Genomic DNA, 25,200 nt, shown 5'->3' on the forward strand with positions numbered 1-25,200 from the left:
CCTCCAGACGCACTTCAGCCTTCTGACCTCCAGGACCGTGAGACGGTCAATCGGAGTTGTTTCATGAGCCTAGGGTGAGCTTGTAGGGCCCTGGCGGTTCACAAAGGCTGCTGCTGAGCCGGGGCCAGAGAGGATGGCTTGTCCTCAGGGAGACACGGGACACTGGAAACAGCCCTCACGGCGCCACCCACCCCAGGATCTGCGAGGGGGGCCGCCGGGTGACACGGTGTGGCTGAGAGGACAAGCTCCAGGCCAGCAGCAGCGTCAGGTCAGCGGTCAGCGTGGAGGGCGCAGACTCTGGCACCATCAGCAGAGTCTCCGCGTTTAACACGGGTGTGGGTGTGCACGTGGACACACACACACACCCCTCCTGACTGGAGTAGGAGCAGCAGCCACTGCGACACACAACGAAAATGCCGACAAGGCAACAAACAACATCTTTTTTTCCCACCGAAATGGAAAAGGAACAGACTCCGACCTGACTTCTTGCTGAGATTTCTCCCAAGTGGATTTCAAGTGACAGGCTCTGGACTCCAACTGTCACGTCTCCTCAAGGACAAAACCCAGGACAGCTCTGTGCGGCCGACCTTGCTCAGCCGTCACCAGGGCCCCAGGTGCACTTGGGTGGGGAGGACGGGCCCTCCAGGGGACACCTGCCACGCGGCTTGGCGTGAGGGGTTCTCAAGATTGGGGGACAAGCTGGTGGGCCCTGCTAAACCTGGAACTGCTGAGTAGTGAGGCTGCCCCTGGTGGCGCGTGATGGACAGGACCTCTGGGCCCTGACAGGCCTGCGGGCCTCCCGGCGAGACCCCGGGCGCCCCTGCAGCCGAGCCCAGGCAGCGGCACAAGTGAAGGAGAACCCGTGAGCTTTAAGGTGCTGCAACCTCAACAGGCGAAGGAGGCTGCGGTTTGGGACTTGCACTTGGAAGGGTCAGCCTTTAAGACTGCAGTTCTCTCGGGAAACCGGGTAACAGAAGGAGACTGGCACTTGCACTGGGGGCGTGGCGCGCAGCAGCCAGAAGCTTAGACGGCGCCCTTCAGCTTGACGGCGGCATCTCTGATGAGCCTGGAGGGACAGTGTAGCTGGACATAATTAAAGATGGGACATAAACCAGAGTGGTTTTGCAGCCTGAGGTAGAGCTTGCAGATTACTTAATTAATGTTCCCTTCTGACAGCTTCCAAAGCTGTCGGGACTCTGCTCTGATACCCTCTCCCAGGGGTCCTAGGAGAACAAAGAAGCGGGTTTCACCGGGGCCCGGCCTGTCCTGATGGGCTGTGGCCTCCAAGGAAAGTCAAGCTCCTGGCCGGCTGGGCGGGGACCTGAAGGGCATGCCAACGGCCAGCCGGAGGAGTTGGAGGCAAGGCTTCCCAAGCCCGAGGGTGGCCTCCAAGGGGCGGAACGCCGCTGACGCCTCTCCTCTACTTTCTCCATCCCCAGAAATACTCCCGCAAGAGGCAACTTATCAACTGCTCAGCCTGGGAGAATACACAGCCAGTAGGTTCAGCCCTCCTTCCACCTCTCAGAACTGGCCGCTCCCCCTGGGAAAGCCCCCCACCGCCCCCGCAGGAAGACTGCTCCCCAGCACAGCTCTGATGCACGCGGGGGTGGGTCGGCCTGAATGATCCTGGGATTCAGTCAGCCACTGCATTTGCCTCTCACACTAAGGATTTCAAGTTTCTCATTTAGAAGAAATAAAAGTTATTCTATGGTCTCCATCTGCCACTATTTTGTTTTATTTCTCAATTTGTTCACATCCCAGATAGGGAAGATGGGTTCTCTTGAAAATCCAAATGATAAGAAATGAGGACACCTGAGAGCTTAAAAAAAAAAAAAAAAAAGAAAGAAATCTGTATTGAGAAAAAGGACCCAAAAAGATTGTCAGTCATGGCCTTGGCGTCTGGGTTTAGGCGGGGACAGAGAAGACCAGTCTTCGGAGGGCACTCGGCGTGGTCAGCGGGGGAGTCCAAGCTGAGCACGGCCCGCTCAGGAGCCAGAGAGCCTCTGAAGGGCACGCCAAGGTCATTGCAGAGCCAGGGGCAGAGCTGGGAGGTATGAGGGGGAACGAAAGCCCTGGGGCTCCAGGAACGGCCCCTCTGGCCTCCAGGCCTCCTGCCCCACCCTCCCCGCTCCTCTGACCAGAACAGCTCCTGCCCCCTCAACGCGGGGGCCACCCAGCACCCTGGCCAAACACGCGCCCAAACACACGCCTGGCACAGAAAACGCCTGCTGAGCAAATACATGAGCAGGCGGACAGAACAGGAATTCGATGAGAAGAATACTGCATGTTTATAGGGACATTAGTAGTGATGCTAGGAATGATACTGCAGTAGGAATGATACTGCAGTAGGAATGATACTGCAGGAACACTACCCTTCCTCTCCTCCTTTCAAACTGAAATTAGATTTCACGTCTTTAAGAAAAAGGTCGAATGCCTACAACCGACGGATCAGGGGAAGAGAGGAGGGCCTGAGGAGCACAGCACCTGTGGGACGTGTTTTGCAGAAGGAAAAGCCTGCAGCGGCAGGAAGAAATCAAAGGCAGCACCCTGGCTGTGTGCACACATCTTCTGAAGGAGCCGTTCGGAGACGAGCTGCAAGAGGCACGCAGATCAGCTCCACGGGAGGGGCCGCAGCGCCCCCTCTGAACCGTCCCCAACCAGCGAACTGAGGGCCTCTTCCACCTGTGACCAGGCCAGTGCCCAGGGCCAGAGGCCAGTCCCAGGCGAGCCCCCCACCCTTGCCCGGCCAGCTTCCCTCCGAGAAAGCCGCGTGCTTACGCTGAATCAGAGCAGCCTTCCCCACCCCCCGGCCTGCATCTGGGACCCGCTCAGCAACCTGAGGCCGCTGCAGGCGCCCTGACAGCCCAGTCAGTGCGAGTAACAGGACAGACGCGGCCACGGCTAGCTCGCCCGTCTGTGCAGGGAACGAACGCCGACCGGAGCCGCGGCGGTGTGGACGAGCAGGCCCGAGCCCGCCGAGCCCGCCGTCTGTAGGCCTGTTGGCCAGGTCGGCCCTCCCTCGGCCGGTGCCTGGGACCGAGGATCTGGGGCGTCCCCTGCTCCGCAATCAGTATGAGGGTCGACGGGCCTTGGCCGAGCACCGTGGGTCAGGCTCGACCCCATCTTTCGTGCTGCGAGCCTGGAGTCTGGGGCCCACCCGGGGCCAGGAGTCTCGAATGAGCGCCTGAAAGACAGTGACAACCCGTCACCAGGGGAGTCAAGGGTCTCCTGCGACTCCACGGGGCCGGACTCCTGGAAGTGAATGCCTGGCTCCCTCTGGGCCTTTCCCTGGCAGGTGCTGTCCCACAGGCCAGCACGGGAGGGATCACGGCCATGAGCACTGGGCGCCGAGTCCCGGGCGTCACAGAACCAGGGGCTGGTCTCGGGCCCCCAGCACGGACGGGCAGGAACCAAACCCAGGCCTTCTGCTCAGAGGCGACAGTCTGGTCGCTACGCAGGTCACGCAAATGCACGTGGAGGCTCACTGTGACCCCGGGAGCCCTGTGTCCCAGCACACAACGGGGCCCTGACCTGAGGACCACGCTGGGGACAGGAGGCCTAGGCCGAGGTGCAGAGGGAAGGGAGCCAGGCAGCCGTCGGGGGCCGGGCTCATGCCAGGAAGGGGACGAAGGCCGGGCAGTGGCGGGGCAGCGAGAAAGCCGGGCCTGCAGGGAGAGGCTGTCAGGGGCTGGACGGCCAGGCGGGGAGCGAAGGGCAGTCCCCAGCCGAGCCACGGCACGAGGCTAACACCGGGGACTGGGCGCCCCCGCGGCACGCGTCTGCACTTGGAGAGGACACAGCCGCCAGTCAGGCGACCAAAGCCAGGGTCTCAGCAAAATGACGACGGGCACGTCCCTCTGGAGACGGACGCAGCCCACGACCTCCATTGGCGGGCCTCCCGGCCCGAACGCGGGGCCTCACACTCCTACTGGCGCGTCCTCCGACGGGCTCAGGCTGGCACTGCAGTGAGGACGCCTCCGAACCCCGGTTACGTCACCCGCGTCACAGCGCGTCAGCCCCCTCCCCGCAGAGAGGCCCTGGTTCCGCGCGCCCTCCGGGTCCTCAGCGCCGCCTCTGGGAAGAGGCAGGAGGACGACGGGGACAGGGACAGAGCTGCGACACGCTCCTCGGAGGGAGCAAGAGCTGATCAGGCCAACTCCTCCCGCCCTCGCTTCCCAGACCTTCCGCCTCCTCCTCTGTAAACGGAGGGACAGGCGGCTCCCTCACGAGGTCGCGGGCATGGAGCGAGTTGCGGGACCTACGGGAACCCGGCCGCTCCACGGCCTCCACGGTGACACTGGCCACAGGACGGCCGCCCCGCCCGGCAGACGGCCGGCGCTCCTCCACTAACCATTCAGCAAAGGGGAGATGCTGGCCCTGCGTGCGGACACGGCCCGAAACACCGGCCAGATCAGGGACGGGCAGGCAAGCAGAGTCCCCTAACGAGACGGGGGGGACGAGAGCGACGGCTCACAAGCCCGAGGGAAAACAGGGGGAAACATGAGGCTCCCGGAGAGAGAGGAGCCAGTCTGAAAAGACGACACCGTGGGCCGGTGTGGAGGTGACGTCCAGGAGAGGCCAGACCGCGGGGACAGCGAAGAGTCCGGTGGTTGTGGCTTCAGGGCGAGGGGCGGAGGACAGGTGCTGAGGGCAGTGAAACCGCTCCCTGTGACACTGCGATGGTGGGCACCTGTCCTTATGCGTGTGGCCAAGCCCCCAGAAGGCGCAGCCCAGAGCGGAAGCCCTGGCATCACTGCGGGCTTGAGTTAATGATAAGTGACCGACGGTGGCTCATCCAGCGGAGCCAACGCACCTCCTGAACGTGCAAGATGTTAACAACCGAGAGAGCGCGCCTGCTCGCAAGGCGGGGATGGCAGAGGACATCTGAGTCCCCGGACTCCCGGCCCAATAGCTCTGTAGATCTAAAACCACTCAGAAAACAAAGTCCATTAACTGAAAACATACTCAACACACCCAGAAAAAGGCAGGAAAAAGGGAGGAAGCGAGATGAAATGCATAGGAAATGAATAGCAAAATGGCAGCGGAAACCCCAGCCATATAAACAATTACACGGCTGATGGGAACTAAACACAGACCAAAAGGGTAGGGAAGCAAAATCCAGCTGTCGGCCAGCCACGAGAAACATGCCTTAGATGAGACACAAACAGACCGAAGCTGGAAAAGCTGCTCCAGGAAATACCCATCGTCAGGCAACTGGAATGGCTACGTTAACACCGGACGAACTGGAATCCAGGACAGGGGAGCAAACCAGAAACGGAGGACTATTCCCAACAATAAACACATAAATCCAAGAACACACACTCGTCCGACAAGTGCACACCTCAGAATCTAGTAACTGAGATTCAGACAAGATGAAGCAAAGCGTAATAAAGCTACAGGAAGACGTAAGTCGACCCTTCTCCTTGGAAATCCCACAAGTCCCTACTCAGCAACTGACCGAAACACAGACGGAAAGTCAGTAGCGGGGGCAGAGAAGGGGGGAACCACGATTAACCAACGTGACCGACCAACACTCACAGAAACTCCCCAACAAAGCAGAACACATTCTTTTTAAGGACACAGGAAATATTCACCCAGACAGACTGTGACACAGATCTCAAGACGGCTGTCAAGCGCCAACATTATTAACCATCAAAACTTCGGCTTAGTTTCTAGTTTCTCTTTCTTTTTCTTTTTTTTTGTGTCTTTTTAGGGCCGCACCAGAGGCACATGGAGGTTCCCAGGCTAGGGGTCTAATCGGAGCTGTAGCCACTGGCCTACACCACAGCCACAGCAACACGGGATCCGAGCCGCGTCTGCGACCTACAGCTCACAGCAACGCCGGATCCTTAACCCACAGAGCAAGGCCAGGGATCGAACCCGCAACCTCGTGGTTCCTCATCGGATTCGTTAACCACTGCGCCACAACGGGAACTCCCAGTTTCTAGTTTCTATAGACATTAAAAGAATTGGGGGATGTTGTAAACAACAGTATGTCAATAAATTAGACAACAGGAGCTCCCGTCGTGGCACAGTGGTTAACGAATCCGACTAGCAACCACGAGGTTGCGGGTTCGATCCCTGGCCTTGCTCGGCGGGTTAAGGATCTGGCGTTGCCGTGAGCTGTAGGTCGCAGACATGGCTCGGATCCTGCGTTGCTGTGGCTCTGGCGTAGGCCAGCGGCTACAGTTCCGATTAGACCCCTAGCCTGGGAACCTCCATATGCCGAGGGAGCAGCACAAGAAAAGGCAAAAAGACAAAAAATAAATACATAAATAAATAAAAATAAATTAGACAACTGCCTAAAATGACCCAATTCTCTGAAATACACGAATTATCAAAACTGACAAGAGAAGAAAGAGAAAATCTGAAGGCTCACCCTGAGGAGCAAGCGAATTTATAGTTGAAACTTTCCTACAAAGTTCCGGGTCGAGATGGCGTCACAGTTGGACGCTACCAAATGCTTACGGAAGAAAGGACACCAATCTCACACAGACAGAGAAAGGACAGGAGCATTTCGTGAAATCACCACTTCCCTCAGGAGACGTCAGAAGAGAAGGGAAGACAACGCAGTCACCCCTCAGTATACACGGGGGTGGCTCCCAGAGCCCCCGGGGACACCAAAGTCCACAGATGCTCAAGTCCCATAATCGGCCCTCGGTGTCCAAAGTTCCACATTAGCAGATTCAATCAACCCCAGAACACGTAGTATTGCGATGTATTTATTTGAAAAAAAAAAAAAAAGCAAACACATCTAAGACGACCCGCATGTCCAAAAACCTACATTGTCAAGGGTCAACTATATTCCTCATGCACAGAGATGCAAAAATTTTTTCTTTCCTTTGTGGCCATGTCCATGGCATGTGGAAGTTCCCAGGCCAAGGATCGAACCTGTACCCTAGCAGCAACCGGAGCCACAGGAGCGACAACACAGGATCCTTTAACCACTAGGCCAACTGGGAACTCCCGAAAATCTTTTAAAACATGTTACCAAAGAGAACCCAGAAACACATAAAAAGGCTAATATCTCACGACAAGGAGGGGTTTCTGTCAGGAATGCAAGTTGGCTTAACATTAAAAATTAATCAATGTCCTCCACAGCATTAACAGAGTGAGTAAGAGAAAATCACACGGCCATCCAGCTCAGCAGAAGGAAAGGCATGTGACAAAATACTTTTTAAAAGTCTCAGCAAACTGTGATCTGTCTTCCGGAAGATCTTCTTCCACTAAGTCTTACAAATTCTGTACCTAACCTCTTGGCCCACTACATACCGGTACGCCTAAAATTTAGAGGCCTCTCAAAATACACCAGAACGCTCACTAAAAGCACAGGCTCCTGTCTGTGGAACGTGCCCCATCGACAACCATCGTAACATCGGGCATCTACGAAAGCCAACAGCCGACCTCAGACTCCACGGTGAGAGCCCGAAGGCGTCCTCCTTCCTCACCAACATCCGAAGGAGGTAAAAATGCCTGCTCTCGTCGCGTCCATTCAACACGGTACGTGAGGTCCTTGACAATGTAAGAAGGCAAGAGAAGGAACTAGAAGCCATGTATAGTATACGGAGAGGAGTAAAATGCTGGTCACGTGCAGGTCACATGATTGCACAGAAAATCCGAATGCATCTACCGAAAGGCTCCTAGAACTAACAGGTAAATTCAGCAAGATCATCAGAAACCAGGTGGGGCATGCTACATCTTTCAGAAGTGGCCGCAACAGTGTCTCTCACCACGAATGCCCTTCGATGTGCCTGGCCACTCACCCCTCAATCAAGAGATGGAATCTAATTCCTTCTCTTCCAATCTGGGTAAGCAGGTGCCTGCTTCACCAAGAGAGTCGAGTGGAAGTGATGTTATGTGACTTCTGAGGCTCAGTCACAAAAGAGGCAACTTACACTTCATGTTCTGGAAGTCTTACTGGGAGCCTTGAACCATGAGGTCAGAGTCATAACGCCGGGAGGACAATGAGCCACGTGGAGAGGCCACGTGTGGGCAGCTCGACCAGGCTCAGTCTGAGAGGCACCCAAGCCCAGACACCACCCCTTAACAGTGGCACTGCAGACGGCCCTGGTCCCTAGGTATCAACCTGCGCCAGCCTTCGAGCCTCCCCACTCGAGGCGCCAGACACCTGTGGGGCACGGAGAACAATCCATAGCATGCTCTGACCAAAATCCTGCTCACAGAATCTGTGAGAATAAAAACACTGGCTTTAAGTCTGGAAGCTTTGGAGTAATTTGCTTATACAACAATAGGAGCTGGAAAACTATTAGTTTACCAAAATCAACTGTATTTGTATAAACCAACAGTAAAAATCAAAAAACAAAACTTATCAACAAAACTATACCATTTAAAGTAGCATAAAAGGAAAAAAAACCTAAACTATCTAGAATTACATTTAACAAAAAGTGAGCAAAACCCACACACTGAAAACTATAAAACGATGATGAGAATAACTAAAGAATATTTAAATTAATTTTAAAATATACAATGCTTATGGATTAGAAAAAATCAATATTGTTAATACTGTTAATTCTGGGAAGATTGGCACCTAGATTCAATGGAATTCCATTCAAAATCCAAGCTCCTAAGGCTTTTTAGGAGTCCTTCCAAAAAGGTAGGAAATGGCAAATGATAAGCTTTATATAAAAAGGTAAAAGGACCGGAAATACTCAAGACAATTTTTTTTTTAAAAAAAGAATACACTTGGAAGACTTACCCTGCCCAATTCCAAGAAAAGCTACAGTAATTAAGACAGTATGGGAGTTCCCGCTGTGGCTCAGTGGGTTAAGAACCCAACTAGTATCCATGAGTACGGCGGTTCGATCCCTGGCCTCGCTCAGTGGGTCAGGAATCCAGAGTTGCCGTGAGCTGTGGTGTAGGTCGCAGGTGCATCTCGGATCCCGCGTTGCTATGGCTGTGGTGTAGGCCAGCAGCTGTAGCTCCGACTCGACCCCTGTCCTGGGAACTTCCATTTAAAAAAAAAAAAAGACAGTATGTACTAGTGTAACAATTAATAGATTAACAGAACATAATAGAGTGTCCAGAAATAAACACACGCTTATGTAATCATCTGATTTTCAGAAAAGTGCCGAGCAGTTTACTCTAAAAACAAAACTGTTCTCAACAAACGGAGCTGTGTTAACTAGGAAACGCATATTTTAAAAACGAACCATGATGCCTTCCTCACGCCACACAACACTAGAAACCTTCTAGAAGACGAGCACAGGAGGACACCCTGGCGTGGGGGGTAGGCGAAGGATTTCTAGTTAGGGCACAAGAAAGCGTTACCGCAAAAATAATAACAAATTAGGTTTCTTCAAAATTAAAATCTCCGACTCCTCAGAGGACACTGTTAAAAAACAAACGGACAAGCCACAAACATGGGGATTCTACACGCACACGCGTGCGTGCACACACGCACACACACACAGGCTAACTTTCAGGCATCATCAAGACAGGGAAACGCTACGCTGCGGCGGACGTGGGGCTCACGGCTGGCGGCTCTGTGAAGCAGTGCGACCAGCTTGGTAAAACATCTGGACGCTTTTCATCAACACCAAGCACCCCCCACGCCCTGACCGGACAGGCCCACTCCCAGGCACTGACCCCAGAGGACGGAATGCACAGCAACGGCAGGGTGTGTGTGTGCATGTTGCAGAAACTCCCCCCTCAACAGCCAGAGACTGGACACAGCCTGGCCTCCTGGCAGCTGGACGCTGCTGAACCACCAGTGACGGAGTCGCGGACAGAGCACTGCATCGTGGCTGAAAGGAACAGACCATTCATCCCGACAACACAGATTTCGCTGCTGTCACTGCTACTTGCAAACCGCGTCGTCTTCATCTCCGTCTTTCGATTGGCGCTTGTAGCTCCTCCTTCATGAAGCTTCTGCCGCAGCCCAGTAGGCCACACACCTAACAAACTCTGCCACGACACTGCCAAGACTCCTTTGTCTCATGCACTGGAGCTCTGGCACCACGGCGCTCAGATCCTTCACCCCGGCGTGGCCCACTGGGCCCTGAGACAGGAGATCCGAGGCGGGCCTGGCGCTCTGGCCATCCATCCAGGCAGGGCACCGTCCACCCCGGGCAGGGCGCCGTCCATCCCAGGCAAGGCGCCAGGCCAGCTCCCCAGCCCCTCAGGCTGCTCCGCTGCTCTTTCCAGGGGAGACTCCTGATGTGACAACAGAAGCCAGGCCGGGGCCACCAGAGCATCCTCTCTGGCACCTGCCGGAGCAAGAGCCTGGCCCTCCGTTGTCTTTCTGGGAGCTGGGTGGGGAGGTAACACCAGCCCCAGGTCTGGCTGAGCGGGAGCCTTCGGGGACCCCGGGCCACTCCCCTTTCTGGAGCAGAAACCCTCTCCCAGCTCCCTGCGCAGGGCTCGGTCCCTGTGACCACTGCCCCTCTCCTCTCACTGGCTGACGCCCAGCAGCTGTACGCAAGGGACCCTGACCCCACCCCAAAGACAGAGTCACCCCCAGCCCCCGACTGGTCGCAGGTCTGGTCGGTCCCGCCCTTCTTTGCTGGGGTCACTGCACCACCAAGTTTCAGGCCTTTTCTCTGACAGGTCCCAAGATGACACAGCCACCTTCCCCAGGACTGCCGTCACCTCCACGCCACCAACCAGTTCTTAGAACTGAGCGATTCCCCCCCAAGGAAAGAAAATGCAAATGACTAATTATAAAAGGCAGTGGTTCCTTTCCAATCCAAGAGGCTGTCCTGCTACGTAATGAATCTGAGAGTAATAGGACGACTTCAAGGCGGGCAAGTGTGCAGCCGTAACTCAAGGGGGACGGCTCGCCGACACCCCTGGCGTCCTGCTCCTGGTGAGACGGGAGGCTGGCAAAAGCCCACGAATAGTCCTCGAGAAGCCGAGGTGCTCGCTGGCCTGGAGCTGGAACTGGACACGGCTCCAGCCCCGAGGAGAGCAGGCAGGGCCCCCCGAGCCCACCAGCAGAAGGCATTAGAACACCCCGCCTAGGGAGTTCCCATTGTGGCGCAGTGGTTAACGAATCTGACTAGGAACCATGAGGTTTCGGGTTCGATCCCTGCCCTTGCTCAGTGGGTCAAGGTTCTGGCGCTGCCGTGAGCTGTGGTGTAGGTCGCAGACACGGCTCGGATCCTGCATTGCTGTGGCTGTGGTGTAGGCTGGCAGCTACAGCTCTGATTCGACCCCTAGCCCGGGAACCTCCATATGCCGCAGGAGCGGTTCAAGAAATGGCGGAAAGACAAAAAAAAAAAAAAAGAACACCCCGCCTCGGCCCTAAGGCCCACGGCTCGTGGAAGGGTCCTGGGTAAGGAAAACAGCCCAGCAGCTCAGACGACCTTCTGGGCCCGAACCTCCAGGGACCAGGGCAGGGCTCACCACCTGGACGCCTAATGCCACACATGCCTTGCTTCGTCTTTTAAAAAAGGCCGTTTCACTGAAGCATGTCCCGGATGACAGAGGAAAAGCACCTCGTCGTGTGATCGGGGTCGTGCTGGATCTCGACCCCTGCTGAGCCGACCCTGTGGACGTGCCACGGGGAAAGCGGGAGGCTGGCGCAAAGCTCGGGGCCGGGCGCCCAAGAGGCGGTGACTCCTGCCGGGAAGGCTGTGGTGCTGCTGCTTGGGCTCCGAGCAGACGCGGGTGTACTTTTCCAGAAACATTGTCTGGACCTGAAAGACCAACAGGCAAGCTGGATGTTCAAACCCGTGTACCTGACAGCCACCTTCTCAGAAATGAACAGTCAGCCTGTCGCCTCCAGGGACTCAACGGATGGGGTCTGTTGCCACTAATACCTGACCTTTGAAGCCCCAAACCTGAGCCATGGAGGACTTTTATCCACCACGCTGGGCCTGACGGTTCCTTAAGTGATAGGTTTGACAGTGCAGCATAAAACACGTCAATATTTAGGCGTATCTTCCAACGGCCGATGTCTGATGGCACAGAATCACACGTGCGCGAAAGAGCCACTCCAAGTGTGAGACGGGCCGAGGGGTTTTCCTGTGACCGAGCCCCACGTGGCCATGGACACGGCTTCGGATTCCCAGGGCGAGCGGCCCTGAAGAACGTGCCACCTGCCGGGCTGTGAGGCGGGTCACGAGGAGACCACCCACAATTATCCGACAGGGCTGGGAGAACACACCCTCCCTTTCCCACCCCGTACCTGCTCGGGGCTGGGTTTTCGTCACGGAGTCCAACCAAAAAGATGTACTTCTGCAAAGCCGACTGTGCACAGAGGAGACGGCAGCCGCCTTCTATCAAGGCAGATGTCAAAGGTTTGGCTGAAAAGTAAAACCGGGCCTTTTTCTCACCAAGCAGTTTTGTTTTGGAAAATATCCATTCACCATAAGACTACCTTACATATAAGCGCATACAGTGGGTTTATCGTTGTTGGCTTTTTTTTTTTTTTAAGGAGAAAAAGACCGTTTTATTGCTTTGCAGGGCAAAGGGGGCCCCAGCAAACTAACGCCTTAAAGACTGTGCCCCCGGGAAGGGGTTAGGAGGTGGTTTTACAGTTTGAGGAGCAGAAAATAGGGCCGCAGATAAGGATCACGGTAGAGGCCAGCTTGCACTGTCTTTCCTTTTTTTTTTTTTTTTTTTTTTTGTCTTTTTGCCATTTCTAGGGCCGCTCCTGCGGCATATGGAGGTTCCCAGATTAGGGGTCTAATCAGAGCTGAAGCTGCCAGCCTACACCACAGCCACAACAACGCCAGATCCGAACCGCATCTGCAACCTACACCACAGCTCACGCAATGCCAGATCCTTAACCCATGGAGCGAGGCCAGGGATCGAACCCGCAACACGATGGTTCCTGGTCAGATTTGTTAACCACTGAGCCACGAACTCCTGCACTGTCTTTCCAAGCTGGTGGTCGGTGGCCCCAGGACTGGTTCTGGCAGTCCATCTTCTCCCCAGAATGAAGAACGCTTCGAGTAGCTCTTCCATGTGTGGGGGGTTTAGTTCTACAGACAAGATATCTGTGTGATAATTCAGCTACTGGCCACCTGCTTTTGGAAATTCGGTGCACCCAAGCACTGTCTTTCTTGCTCACCCCTGTATCTGTGGACCCCGGAACGATACGAGGGGCTGGTTCTTTGCGCCTCTGCGCAGAAGGACTTCAGCGAGAAACAAAGAGATAGGCGAGAAATGGACTTACAGACTGGACACCTGTGAGCGACGCACGCGGGCAGGCAAGGAGGCGCTGCCTATCCCTGTCATTTTAAAGTGAGCTCCTGAACTGTCTTTAAGTAACCATTTGAATTCCCAAACAAGAAGTCCCCGTGGAATCGGCGCCCTGAGTAGAGGCTCTTTGACTCCAGGTCCCGGGACGCAGAGCTGAGGACCTCAGCGCAGGACCCCCACGTCTTGTTCCTGGACGGCACCTGGGTTTCCCCGGGCCTGGCTCTCATCCTACTCTTAGGCCTTGCTGGGCAGGAAACCCTGACTCTTGGCACCCCCGATGTGACGGCTGCCCTCGGTTTTCCGGGTCAGCCGAGGACTCATCCTTCTGGCTCCCAGGCCTCCCGCGCTCATCCCGCTGGCACCCTCCAGACGGCGTCTGTGCCACAACACCACGCTGCCCAGGCATTTTCTGGGGGCAGGGGGGTGTGGGCTTGTTCTTCCTAGTTTGCAGTGGTGCTGGGACCAGAGCCACCTCTGCCACCGGCCACAAAGCCTCAGGGACAGTGGGGGAGCCTCAAATGCAGCCACTCCCATCCAGGCTACCTGAGGGCGAGCCCGTGAGGAACATGCTTTCTGCTGCCAGAAACCCTCTGGCCAAAAGGAGCTCATCCCACGTGTTTTAGCTGGAGCAGGTGGCCACGCAGGCTTCCGGGAGGGCGTGTGGGTCCCGCACAGGCCATGTGATCACCGGGGCGCAGGGCTGCCCTGCTGCGAGGCTGGACCCCACCAGGAAGCTCTGACGCCCAGAGACGCTGCCTAGTGCTGGGGTCACCTCCCCCCAGCCCCCCAGTCCCAAGGGGCCCTGTCACTGCCGAGTGAGCCCCGCTGCCCCCTGCGACTCCGCCTCCCTCCCTGGCCCCCTGGGGCAAAGGCAGGACTGTCACCACCACGTAAGACCTGAACTCCACAAATGCGGCAAATGGGAGGGCGGCTGGAGGGGCTGCCCCAAAACAAAACTGAAAACGAGTCTGTTTGCTGGTGTCCCTGCCAGGTGCGCCGATGACAGGGGGCCTGAGCAAGCTGCTGCGGCAGGAGGGGAGGGCGGCCGGGGGCGAGGTCGTGGAAGAGCCGACACCGGCCCAGCCGACGCCGGCACGGAGCACTGGGGCCCAAGGCGGGAGCTGACGCCACGGCCGGTTTTCCCCTCGGTCTTAAATCTGCACAGGTCCCCCACTCCCCCAAACTGAGAATGGTGACACTGCTCGTGAGAAGTCCCCGGAGAGCGGACGGGGCCGGCAGGGATGGCCTGGTCTGAGGGGATCCCAGGAGAGCTCCCCAATGCCCCGCACACCCGTCGAGGGTTCGCACCCCTGAGGACCTTGTGGAATCTACTGGAGCCCCGGGGAGAGAGAAGGCGGCTGCTGCGGGCCCGCTGTGCACCAGCAAGCACTCGTCAGAGAAGCCTTACAAGCAGCACCGTGTCGGGAACCGTTTCATCAGACAACACATCTCAGGTGACAAATGAAAAGCCAGCATCGATTTCATTGTACAGCTGATTTTATTTACAAATAGAAGCCGGAGAGTCTTGTATTTAAATGGCAGGCGCTCCATCACTCCTGATCAGGGAAGGGACATTTGAAATTTATAAACTTTCACATTATGATTCAATCTCTTTCCCAGGAAGGAAAAAACACCTTACGTTTTGGGAGCGAGACTAAGAAATATGAAAACAGGAGCTGAGGAGGGAAATGACACATGGATGTGGGGCCAACACACGTCGCCAGCGGGCGCATTTTTCTTTACCAGATACCAACCGAGTCAGGGGGAGACCTGCCGGGCTCTCGGAGCCGAGGGTCCCTTTCAGCCCCAGGAAGGGCTTCTACCACCTCTCGGTCGCGTCCTCAGTTACGTGAACACACACAGGATTTTTGCTTTGTGTTTTAGTTTTATGGCCACACCCACGGCACATGGAAGTTCCCAAGCCGGGGACAGAATCCGAGCCGCTGCGACCTACCCTGCCGCTGCCGCGATGCCGGACCCTTTAACCCACTGTGCCAGGCCGGGGATCAAACCCGCTCCTCCACAGTGACCAGAGCCGCTGCAGTCAGATTCTCAACCCACTGTGCCACGGCAGGAACTCTCCCTGCCGCCCCCCCGCCCCAGTCTTCCTCAGTAGAATCATTCTAGCTGATTTCCCCAAATTAAACCTGAGGGCCCCAATCTTTAGACTCCATCTCGGAAACGCCTACGTGGGCCACCTGGAATCCCGCAGCTTAGCTGAGACCTCTCCAGGTAGAGGTGGCAGGAACACCTGCCATGATGACAGCTGCAGAAAAACCAACCTGGTGGGAGACGCGTGAGACGCGTGCATCCCGTCACCTGTCCTCGGACTTCTTTCCCTGGGACGAGGGTCCTGGCAGAACGCGGCCTCCCACACACCCTCATCCCCTGGCAGCCATCTGTGCGACGGGCCACCCTCAAGGCAGGGACCAGAACGAGCCTGGGCTCGTCCCTCTGCGGGCAGGTCCCAGGTCCTCCTCCAGACCCCACGCACCCACGTGCGGGCCCTCAGAGCACGTCTGCAGCCTTTCGACGCCACGCATACCCGGCCCTCCGTCCCCCTTCTCCCCAGGCATGGGAGCAGCGCGGCGCCAAGGAGGCATCTAGAAAAGCTCAGTGGGGGTCAGATGAGCCCGGCATGGCCTGCAGCTGCCCTGAGGGCATCCCCTTCGCGGCCATCCCTGTGCACACTGGCCCAGGACTGCAGGAGGAAGCACTGCCCACTCCCGACCTGGGAGACCTGGCCTTTCTGGGGAAGCCCAGCCAGCAGCCTAGTGACCCCAGGTCCACCAGAGCCCCAAACCCCCATGGGGAGCAGGACGCCCTCCTGCTCATGCTTCCCTCTGGGACCCGGCTCGGCCACGGGTCCTTGAGCACCGAGATCCCTGACCCGAGACGGGCAGGGGGGCCAGCCGCTCACAGGCCTCTGTGTCACCCACGAGGGGCCGAAACCCTAAACCTGAGTCCAGGTACAGGGACAGTGAAACGGCCAGTCGACAACCCGCACCAGGGGGCAGAACCAGAGACCCCGGCAGCAGAGCCCAGGAGGTGGGAACCGGTGGGGATCGGACTCGGAGGGGGTGTCCCTCTGAGCCCCGCACGGCGCCCTCCAAGCAGCTCACGGGGGCACGCGTGCACCCACGGACAGACGGACAGACAGACACACGGAGTCACCCCGAGGAGCAGGAACTCCTCCAGAGGCAGAAACGGGGGCTGCAGACGGTAGCGGGTGGCCGCCCGGAGGCTCGGCAGTGGGCTGAGACCCCGCGCCCCGGCCCCGGGCCCGCGGGGGGGCTCTCACCTGGATGCCGTCCAGCAGCCGGCTCAGGCACCAGTACGTGTCGGCCTCCACGTTGCGCAGCACGTCCTCGGGCACGCGGGAGACGTCGGCCGTGTCCACGTCCTCGTCGTCTGTGTCGGGGGCAGAAGACAGGAGCCGTCACGCACGGGACAAACGAGGACCCGCGCTCTGCTGGCGGGACCCCGCCCCCGCCCAATTCTCTTGCCCCAGCCAGACGACTGCCTTCCTCCGCATCACTTAATGGTCTCAATTTTAATACCTAATTAGTTGCAGATAATTAACATTCTGAATCCTCTCCAATTAATTAACATAATTAATACATTGTAAATCATTGCTTCTCAGGCATTTCACATACTAACAAGAAGGAAGCTAAAATGCACCACTTGTTCCCAACCAAGATCTGGACGTTTTCTCCTAAGATTTTTAAAATTACGTTTCTAATATATTCACATATTCATGCTGTAATAATTCCCCGAACGACCTGTTCCCAAGGTTAGAGTTCCTGGGTAAATAATGCTATGCTCTGAGCAAACACCAAGAAAGCAAGAACACAGATGTGTTTGAAAGAAAGAATAGGCACCAGTACTCCAAATAATTTCCTCCTCCAAGGATAGAAAAATCTAATGAGAAAACAGAACTCGAAAGTTTTAAAATGCAAAACAGATGCCTAATTGAAATGGCTTATCACACATTTGAAGAAACTAATTCTAGATCCTTATAAAAACGGCTATCATCCAGCGTAACACTCATAAATGTTTAAAAAATTGTGTATCCTATTTTTTAAATTTTATTTACTTTGTTTTAGTTTGCAAATGTGCATCGCATCTTTGCAAGGAAAATGTTCTTTACGAAAAGAGGCATTTCAGCCCAGAATATATTTAGAAAGTTTTAAGTGGGTAAAAATGACGATAATTATAATAATAATAACTGCTGACATTTATCGAGCAGTTATTACATGCCAGGCACTTGTCTTCAAGTTTTAAGTGCATCAACTCTATTATCACCACCGCTGTACCCCTTGGAAGGTGGGGTGCAGAGAAACAAGGAGCCCAGCCAGGAGGTGGCCTGGTAAGGGGTCAGGAGGCAGACCCACCATCTGTCCCAGAAAACAGACAGCACAGTGTCGCGCCAACTAGAGCAGAGCTGGGTCCATTTTCCAGCCTCGGGGGACCGAGGCCACAATCACCAGGGCTCCGAGGAGGCGAAGTACTCCGTGCACAGACTCGCCTTCGAGGGCCTTCCGAGCATCGAGAGTCTTCCTCGGCGACAGTAAAAGGCAAACAGGCAGAAAACCTCCCCAGACCCGGAGCTCCTCCCCAGCTCGCAGGGCAGTGGGCTGGCCCAGGATGCAGCCGCTGCCCAGGATGCAGCCGCTGCCCAGGAAGCAGCCGCTGCCCAGGAAGCAGCCTCGGCGGGAGGCGGGCAGTAGCCTCAGTGATTTTTCTTCATCTGTTTAGCTGCTTATTATTTTATCCTGGGAAATGTCGGCGGCCCATTCGAGGTGTCATTTCTCACAACGGGCCATTTGTCACTCTCCGATGTAATGAAGTAATGGCATTTAACTCAGAGAGCCCCGCGCCAATCTGTCTTGGAAAAGTCGAGAGCATCGGAATGACCCTTATTGTCAGAGTGAGATAAATACCATCCTCCCAGGGAAAGCACTCCCACCCCGACAGAGCAGCTCAGAACATTCCAGAAGCCCCTGGCTGTGTTACAAGTCAGAGCGAGGGACGGGCCCAAGAGCAGAAAACACCGCCTCTGTCCCCGGCAGGGGCACAGGACACAGGCTGCTGGTGGTTCCCGGGAGTGCGGCTGGACAAGACCGCAAAAGAGCAGGTGTGGCAAGGCCCCACGGTGGGAGGCCAGCCTGCTAAGGACACAAAGGACCCACAGGAAGACGCCTCCTGTGGGCGGGCCGGCCGCGGGGTGGAGACCTTGGGACTCCAGAGCTGCACATTCCCACCCAAGCTCGCTGGCCGCCTGCTCGGCCCGGAGGGTGGGGGTGGGGGGGAGCGGGAAGAGGGGGCACCGCGGGCACAGCCCATGCCAAGCGGGACAGCTTCCCAGATGTGCTCCATGCTAAGTGACAGAGGCGAGGCCAGGAGGGAGACTGGTCAGCCCAGGAGCCAGGACCCGCAGGGCCACTGCAGACTCCCTAAGGCAACATTCATGACAAACACGTTACTTACAATCACAGAATGGAGTTCCTGTCGTGGCGCAGCGGAAACGAATCCGACGAGGAACCATGAGGTCACAGGTTCGATCCCTAGCCTTGCTCAGTGGGTTAAGGATCTGGTGTTGCCGTGAGCTGTGGTGTATGTTGCAGACACGGCTCACATCAGGCGTTGCTATGGCTGTGGTGTAGGCCGGCAGCTGCAGGTCTAATTCGCCCCCTAGCCTGGGAACCTCCATATGCCACGGGTGCGGCCCTGAAAGGACAAAAGACCAAAAAATAAATCAATTAATTAAAATTAAAATTAAATAACAGGATGGAAATCAAACCGTTTCATCAGAATTCGGATCCTACGTCTTGCTCGGGTCTTTATCACAGACGTTAACACTGGGGTGCGAAGGGCTCCTCCCCACGTTACCCACAACACCTCCCTTCAGGGACGAGGCCTGTACGCTGGGGACCCCAAGCTGAGAACACGTGCGCTCTGACCGCCAGAGGGGACTCAGAGCACCAGGGAGGATGGCAAGGGCACGGGGGGCGAGGGGGGCGTGGAGCAGAAAAGGCACGGCCACAGCCAGGGCAGAGGCGCGGCAGTCCCGAGTGGACCACAGCTGAACGCGAAGGCAGCGGGTGTGAAACAGACACGTAATTAGACATAATCTCACTTGTCCTCTTAGATCACAGAAAAGCTTTAGGGGGTGATGTATGCGTTTGCAAATTCTTTGAAAATGCAGCCCTGCTATATGATGGTTTAAAAAGCAATTTGTAAAATAAGCCCACTGCTATCAACAACTCCGTTTATGTCCAAACCCTCAGCTCTGCGATACACGCAGTAGAGATGCAGCCCCAGAGAGCAGGCCCCGAAGACGGCGCAGAGAACCCTCGAGGCCCGGCTGCGACCGGGAGGAACCATCACCTCGATTCCCACAGCGGGTGCAGAGCGAACAGAGCACCGATGCCCACAACGCAGCTATTTCTGCAACAGGGGAAAGGTTAAGCCACGGGCATAGTTTGACCAGAGTCTGACTTTTCTACAGATACATAACCGTAGAGCAGAAGCTCTCAAGGGCGGTGGTACCGTCCTTGCAAATGGTCCGAGAAGCTCGTGGGCTATTTAGGGGTCAGAGCGACGGGCTGGCATTCAGAGCGTGGGGCCAGGGCAGTCATCCTATGTCAGGCTGGGTGGGTGGGTGGGTGAGCAGTTCACTGGATGGGTAGATGGGTGGGTGGGTAGATACAGGCAACCATTTAAAGAACAGAAACCCTGACACTTTGCTGAGGGGACTCCGTCACTTACTTACCTGGGTCTGGGTTCCAACGGACAGAAAAGACCTACTTTGGCAAGAGAAGCATCGCAACTCAAAACCACAAACGCACAAAATTCCTTGGCCCAGCAACACAACTCATGTTGCGATCAGACTGGAATGTTAATTCCGATGTACATGATGCTCAGGTCAAGGTCACGGGCTAATCCCGACGCGACGATGTGGGTGAAGAACCGCAGCCCACAGACACGGACGGGAGGACGGGACCCGGGAGACCAGGGAAGAGCAGGACGAGGTGCTCCCTCCTGGCGGCAGGACGGCCCCCGGCAGCCACGTCCAACTGTCAACCCCCGGCCCTGGCAGGGACCCCCGAGCACAAGGACCAGTCTTCTCTCACAAAGGGCACGCTCTGTTCCCCCCGCCCCCACCAGGCACACCCCCAAGCAGGGGTCTCAGCCGCACAAAGATGCGGCCCAGCGGAAGGCGCGGCTCCTGGAGCAGGTGGGCGGTGGGCGCAGCCGCAGTTCTCCTCCCGCAGCCCTGGGCTCTGAGCCCGCGTGGACAGGACCTCGGGACATGACAGGGTGGTGCGGGGACGGAACCAGAGAGGGGAGGGATGTTTCTGTATCTTCCGTGACCCTGTTTTCATCACATCATTTTTGCAAAAGAAAAAATTCTAATCTCATTCTCTTGGCTTGAACGGATCTTCACAACGCTGTGAACAGGAGTTTTCACTGATGAAAACGCTATTGGTGGAACTGCGGATTGATTCTGTGAGCCTGTATCGGGTACTTGGAGGTGCGAGACACGGCAACCGCGGGCCCGGAGGAGGGTGAAGGAGAAACCAAGCATCGGCCTGGAGCTGGAGGGAGAAGGGACGGGGTCGGCCGGTTCCCTCCTGCCTGTCGTCCTCACGGATCCCGGGGGTGACCCGATTGATTTCCAGGAGGAGCGAGTCACGCAGCCGTGTCTGGGAATAAAGAAGAAGCCACGTGGAAGGAGAGCGGTGACAAGGACAGGCAGAAGACCAGGGCGTCTCTGGGCCCCGGGGAGACGAGAGCAGGGGAGTCGTGGCATCTGAATGGGGCCCGGGAAGCCGCTGCCCGGAGCACGCGGTGACGGGAAGGAAGGCGACAGGAGGGAGGCCTTGGGCAGCAGGGCCAGGAGCCGTGCGGACGTCTGTGCCACCAGGCGGGACTGGAGCTGGTGAGGATCCCGAGTCCGTGGCAGGGGTGCCAGGCTCCAGGGCTGGGCTCCCTGAGCAGGAAGAGCCCGGGAGACCTCGGGGTGTCAGCGTCTGTGCGCGTGTGGTGGGCAGAGGGCTCCGATGGGGCACAGCGCTGTGGGCAGGAAGAGAAGGTCGAAGGCAGGGAGGCACCCCAACCAGAGGCCACACACCCGGCACACCAGGCTCCCTGGAGACTCTGGGCCCCACATGGATGCCCCCAGGAGTAAAGTCATTGCCAGAGAACAGACCAATTCCACGCCATGCGATGCCAGGCACTACGCCACTGTGGTGGAGGCCAGGTGGCCTTCCCCCGGAGCACATGCCACCGCTCGTCACTCCCTACTGTCTTCACCTGTGTGCCCTGTCCCCCCACTGCAGTCAGAGCCACATCCACCTCACTCTCCAGGCCCCCAGCACCCGGGCCGGCGCCCAGGAGAGACGTGCCGCAGGGAGGAATGGCCCGCGGCCAGAGCGCCGACGCGGGAGGGAGGAGGGTTCGCATCAACGACCAGACCTAGACCAGCGCGCAGCACGCCAAGGCCTCCCACGACGCGGGAAAACAGACCGAATCCCGGCTGCTGCGGTGAAGAGAAGCCCGCAGATTGTTACTGAACTGAAGATGGCAGTGAAGTCCAGCGGGCTCCCGCTAATAACACTGCGGGCCACACGTCCATCCACGCGAGCCCGTCCAGACGAAAGGAAGCTTCTTCCAGCGGTGTCCCCCACAACCTGTGCCACCTGTCTCCTCTCCACGGAGGCCCAGGCGCCCTGAGGCCAAGCTCCTCGTGACCTTGAGGCTCCCCCTCCCGCCCGCCTTGGGGACTCGCAGGCAGCTCCTCAGGAAGACAGTTCCCGGGGCCGCGCTGTCCCCGGCTCCGGACTCGCTGCACCCGGAGAATCAGACGCAGCGGACACAGGCTTCCCGGGAGTGCACAGGTCAGGACACCCAAGACGCTCATCTAGGAAGCGGCGGCGGCGCCTGGACCCCCACTCCACAGGCGAGAGGCTTCCTTCACGTCGACCCCCTGCACGCTGGGGCTAACTAAGCCCCTCACTGCTTCTCACTTCGCCTGAAGTCCTCTCGGAGGCCGCGGTTTCACCGGAAGCCGCTTCTGCAGCCACACCCGTCCTTGAGAAGGCAGACAGCGCTCATTCGTAGGCAGGCTAAGCTTTCTCGAGTCAGGATCACTGAAAAACGCCAACTGGTCATAAATCCATCCTCTAAAGTGATTCACTCCCTCCATCTAATTAAGTCAAAAATAATTCCTCAAAGGATAAACGGGTCTTTAAGTCAATTGGCAAAAGGCTCCCTCGTTCAAATATTACTCACGCAGCCAAATGGAAAGAAAGACGGACCAACTCAAGCCCCCGCTTGTTCCGGGAAGCCTGGGGGAAGCGCCTCCAGAGGAGGAGGCTCGGGGGCGGGACTGCGACGGGGCGTCGCCCCAGACATGTGAATAAAGGCACCTCCGTGGGGGGGGCAAGGAGACAGAGGGCAAAGCAGCGCCAGAAAATCCCCACTCTGCGAGGGTACACGGCTCAGAAAAAGGCCCTCCCAGGGAAGAGCCGGACAAGAGCAAAGCTTGATCTGATCACCGTATTCACAGGAGAACGGCTGCGCGTGAAGAAGAAGGTGAAACAGGTCCAGAGAGCACCTGCAGCAGGTGCCGGCCAGGGGTGAATAGCAGGCGACCTGCACACGACCATCCACTGGCGAGGAAACGCATAAGAGACCCCGGGGAAAACGGGGGAAATACCTCAAAAGGAGAATCGGAAGCACAGTTACAAACATGAAGAGATGACCCACAGCTCGAGGCTTGTTGGTTTGTTTGTTTGTTTTCTGGTCTTTTTGCCATTTCTTGGGCTGCTCCCACAGCATATGGAGGTTCCCAGGCTAGGGGTCGAATTGGAGCTGTAGCCACCAGCCTACGCCAGAGCCACAGCAACGCGGGATCCGAGCCACGTCTGCGACCCACACCACAGCTCATGGCAACGCCGGATCCTTAACCCACTGAGCAAGGCCAGGGATCGAACCCGCAACCTCATGGTTCCTAGTCGGATTTGCTAACCACTGAGCCACGACGGGAACTCCGAGTTATTTTTTTTATTATTACTTTTAACAGTTATTTCCCCGATACAATTTTTTTTCTACTGTGCAGCACAATGACCCAGTTTGTTACACACACACACCACATTCTTTCTCACATTATCGTGCTCCATCATAAGTGACTATAGTTCCCAGTGCTACACAGCAGGATCTCACTGCTAATCCATTCCAGAGGCAATAGTTTGTATCTATTAACCCCAAGCTCCCCAACCACCCCACTCCCTCCCCCTTCCCCTTGGCAACCACAAGCGTATGCTCCAAGTCCATGAGTTTGTTTTCTGTGGAAAGGTTCATTTGTGCTGTATATTAGATTCCAGATATAAGTGGTATCATATGGTATTTGTCTTTCTCTTTCTGACTTACTTCACTCAGTACGAATCTCTAGTTCCATCCATGTTGCTGCAAATGGCCTTATTTCGTTCTTTTTTATGGCTGAGTAGTATTCCACTGTGTATATGTACCACATCTTCCTCATCCAATCATCTGTCAATGGACATTTGGGTTGTTTCCATGTCCTGGCTGTTGTGAATAGAGCTGCAATGAACATGCAGGTGCGTGTGTCTTTTTTAAGGAGAGTTTTGTCTGGATATATGCCCAAGAGTGGGGCTGCTGGGTCATGTGGAAGTTCTGTGTACAGATTTCTAAGGTACCTCCATACTGTTCTCCATAGTGGTTGTACCAGCTTCCATTCCCACCAACAGTGCAGGAGGGTTTCCTTTTCTCCACACCCCCTCCAGCATTTGTTATCTATGGACTTATTTGTTACCCGAGTTATTAATAAACTCAAATAAATACACTAAGTTCGCCTATAAGACTGGTCACACCTTAAAGCTTAAAATACCCACGACGGACACAGGTAAAGAGAAACAGACTCTTGGAAACACAGGGAGCGAAGGAAGCAGCAGTTCCGCGAAGGGAGACAGGCAGGTCCCCAAAGGCCACCTCACTAATGGGTCAGAGCCCGCAGACGTCCACCGCGCTCTGCTGCGCCTCGAGGGTGCACAGGGCTGACACGGGGCCTGGGCCCGCCACGGCTCCACGGGGCGAGTCCCAACGTCCCACGTCCCCATGAGAACTCAGGCCCGGGGCTTGGGGGGGACACAAGGGTGCAGCGACCCAGGCAAAGCCCTGCTGCGGTACCTCTGCTGCCGAGTGACGGAGGCCCTCGCCACGCGGGCTCCGGGGGGCCTGCTGTTCCACCTGAAGGACAGCCCCCCTTTCATGGGCAGCTCCCACGAGGTGACTCTGGCCGGGGCCACGTGCAAACGAGCAAGCCGCTTTCATCGACAATTCCTGGTCCTCAGTAAATCATTCAGACACATCCACTCCAAAATTCCACTCATGTTTCCATGCTGCTGACACCCCGGCTGTGACGCCATGACAGCGAGAGTGGCCGTGGCACTGGCTAGTCCCCAGCGCCTGGTTGCAGTCCCAGGCTGCAGCGTCTGTGAGGGCAGTCTGGTCACTCACCAGGCCTGGTCTTGCGGAACCAGGCTTTTAGTCACCCTGGCAACGCCCCTGACGACACATCAGCCAAGAACTGATACATTTCAGCCCTTCTTCCCTCCTGTACCTCCAGCAAATGGACCACGGACAGGAGTAAAAACCGCCTACATTCTAACTACCCCGACGGGATGGAATCTCCTCCCAGAAATGATAGGAAACCACGTCAAAACGAGACATGGGCTGGACAGACGGGCTTACAGCACAAGGTCAAAGCCAAGTGGGAATGGCCCCTACCAGCATTTTCTGAAACATACTCCTGAACAGAATAATATAATCTGGAGTTCCTGTTGTGGCTGGGCGGTAACAAACCCGATTAGCATCCATGAGGACACGGGTTGAATCCCTGGCCCCACTCAGTGGGTTAAGGATCCGGCGTTGCCATGAGCTGTGGTGCAGGTCGCAGATGCGGCTCACATGCCGCGTTGCTGTGGCTGTGGGGTAGGCAGGCAGCTG

At 56.5% G+C, this 25,200-nt stretch overlaps 1 protein-coding gene across 1 annotated transcript in view; it reads right to left on the bottom strand.

The window, feature by feature from the left end:
* TBC1D22A (TBC1 domain family member 22A) overlaps positions 1-25,200 on the bottom strand; it is a 258,394-nt gene that overhangs the window by 92,506 nt on the left and 140,688 nt on the right. Inside the window, 1 exon segment of the mRNA XM_021091361.1 lies at positions 16,469-16,578. Coding sequence (XP_020947020.1) covers positions 16,469-16,578 — 110 coding nt within the window.

This window comes from Sus scrofa, chromosome 5 (genome assembly GCF_000003025.6).
Source record: "Sus scrofa isolate TJ Tabasco breed Duroc chromosome 5, Sscrofa11.1, whole genome shotgun sequence".
Lineage (NCBI taxonomy): Eukaryota > Metazoa > Chordata > Mammalia > Artiodactyla > Suidae > Sus > Sus scrofa.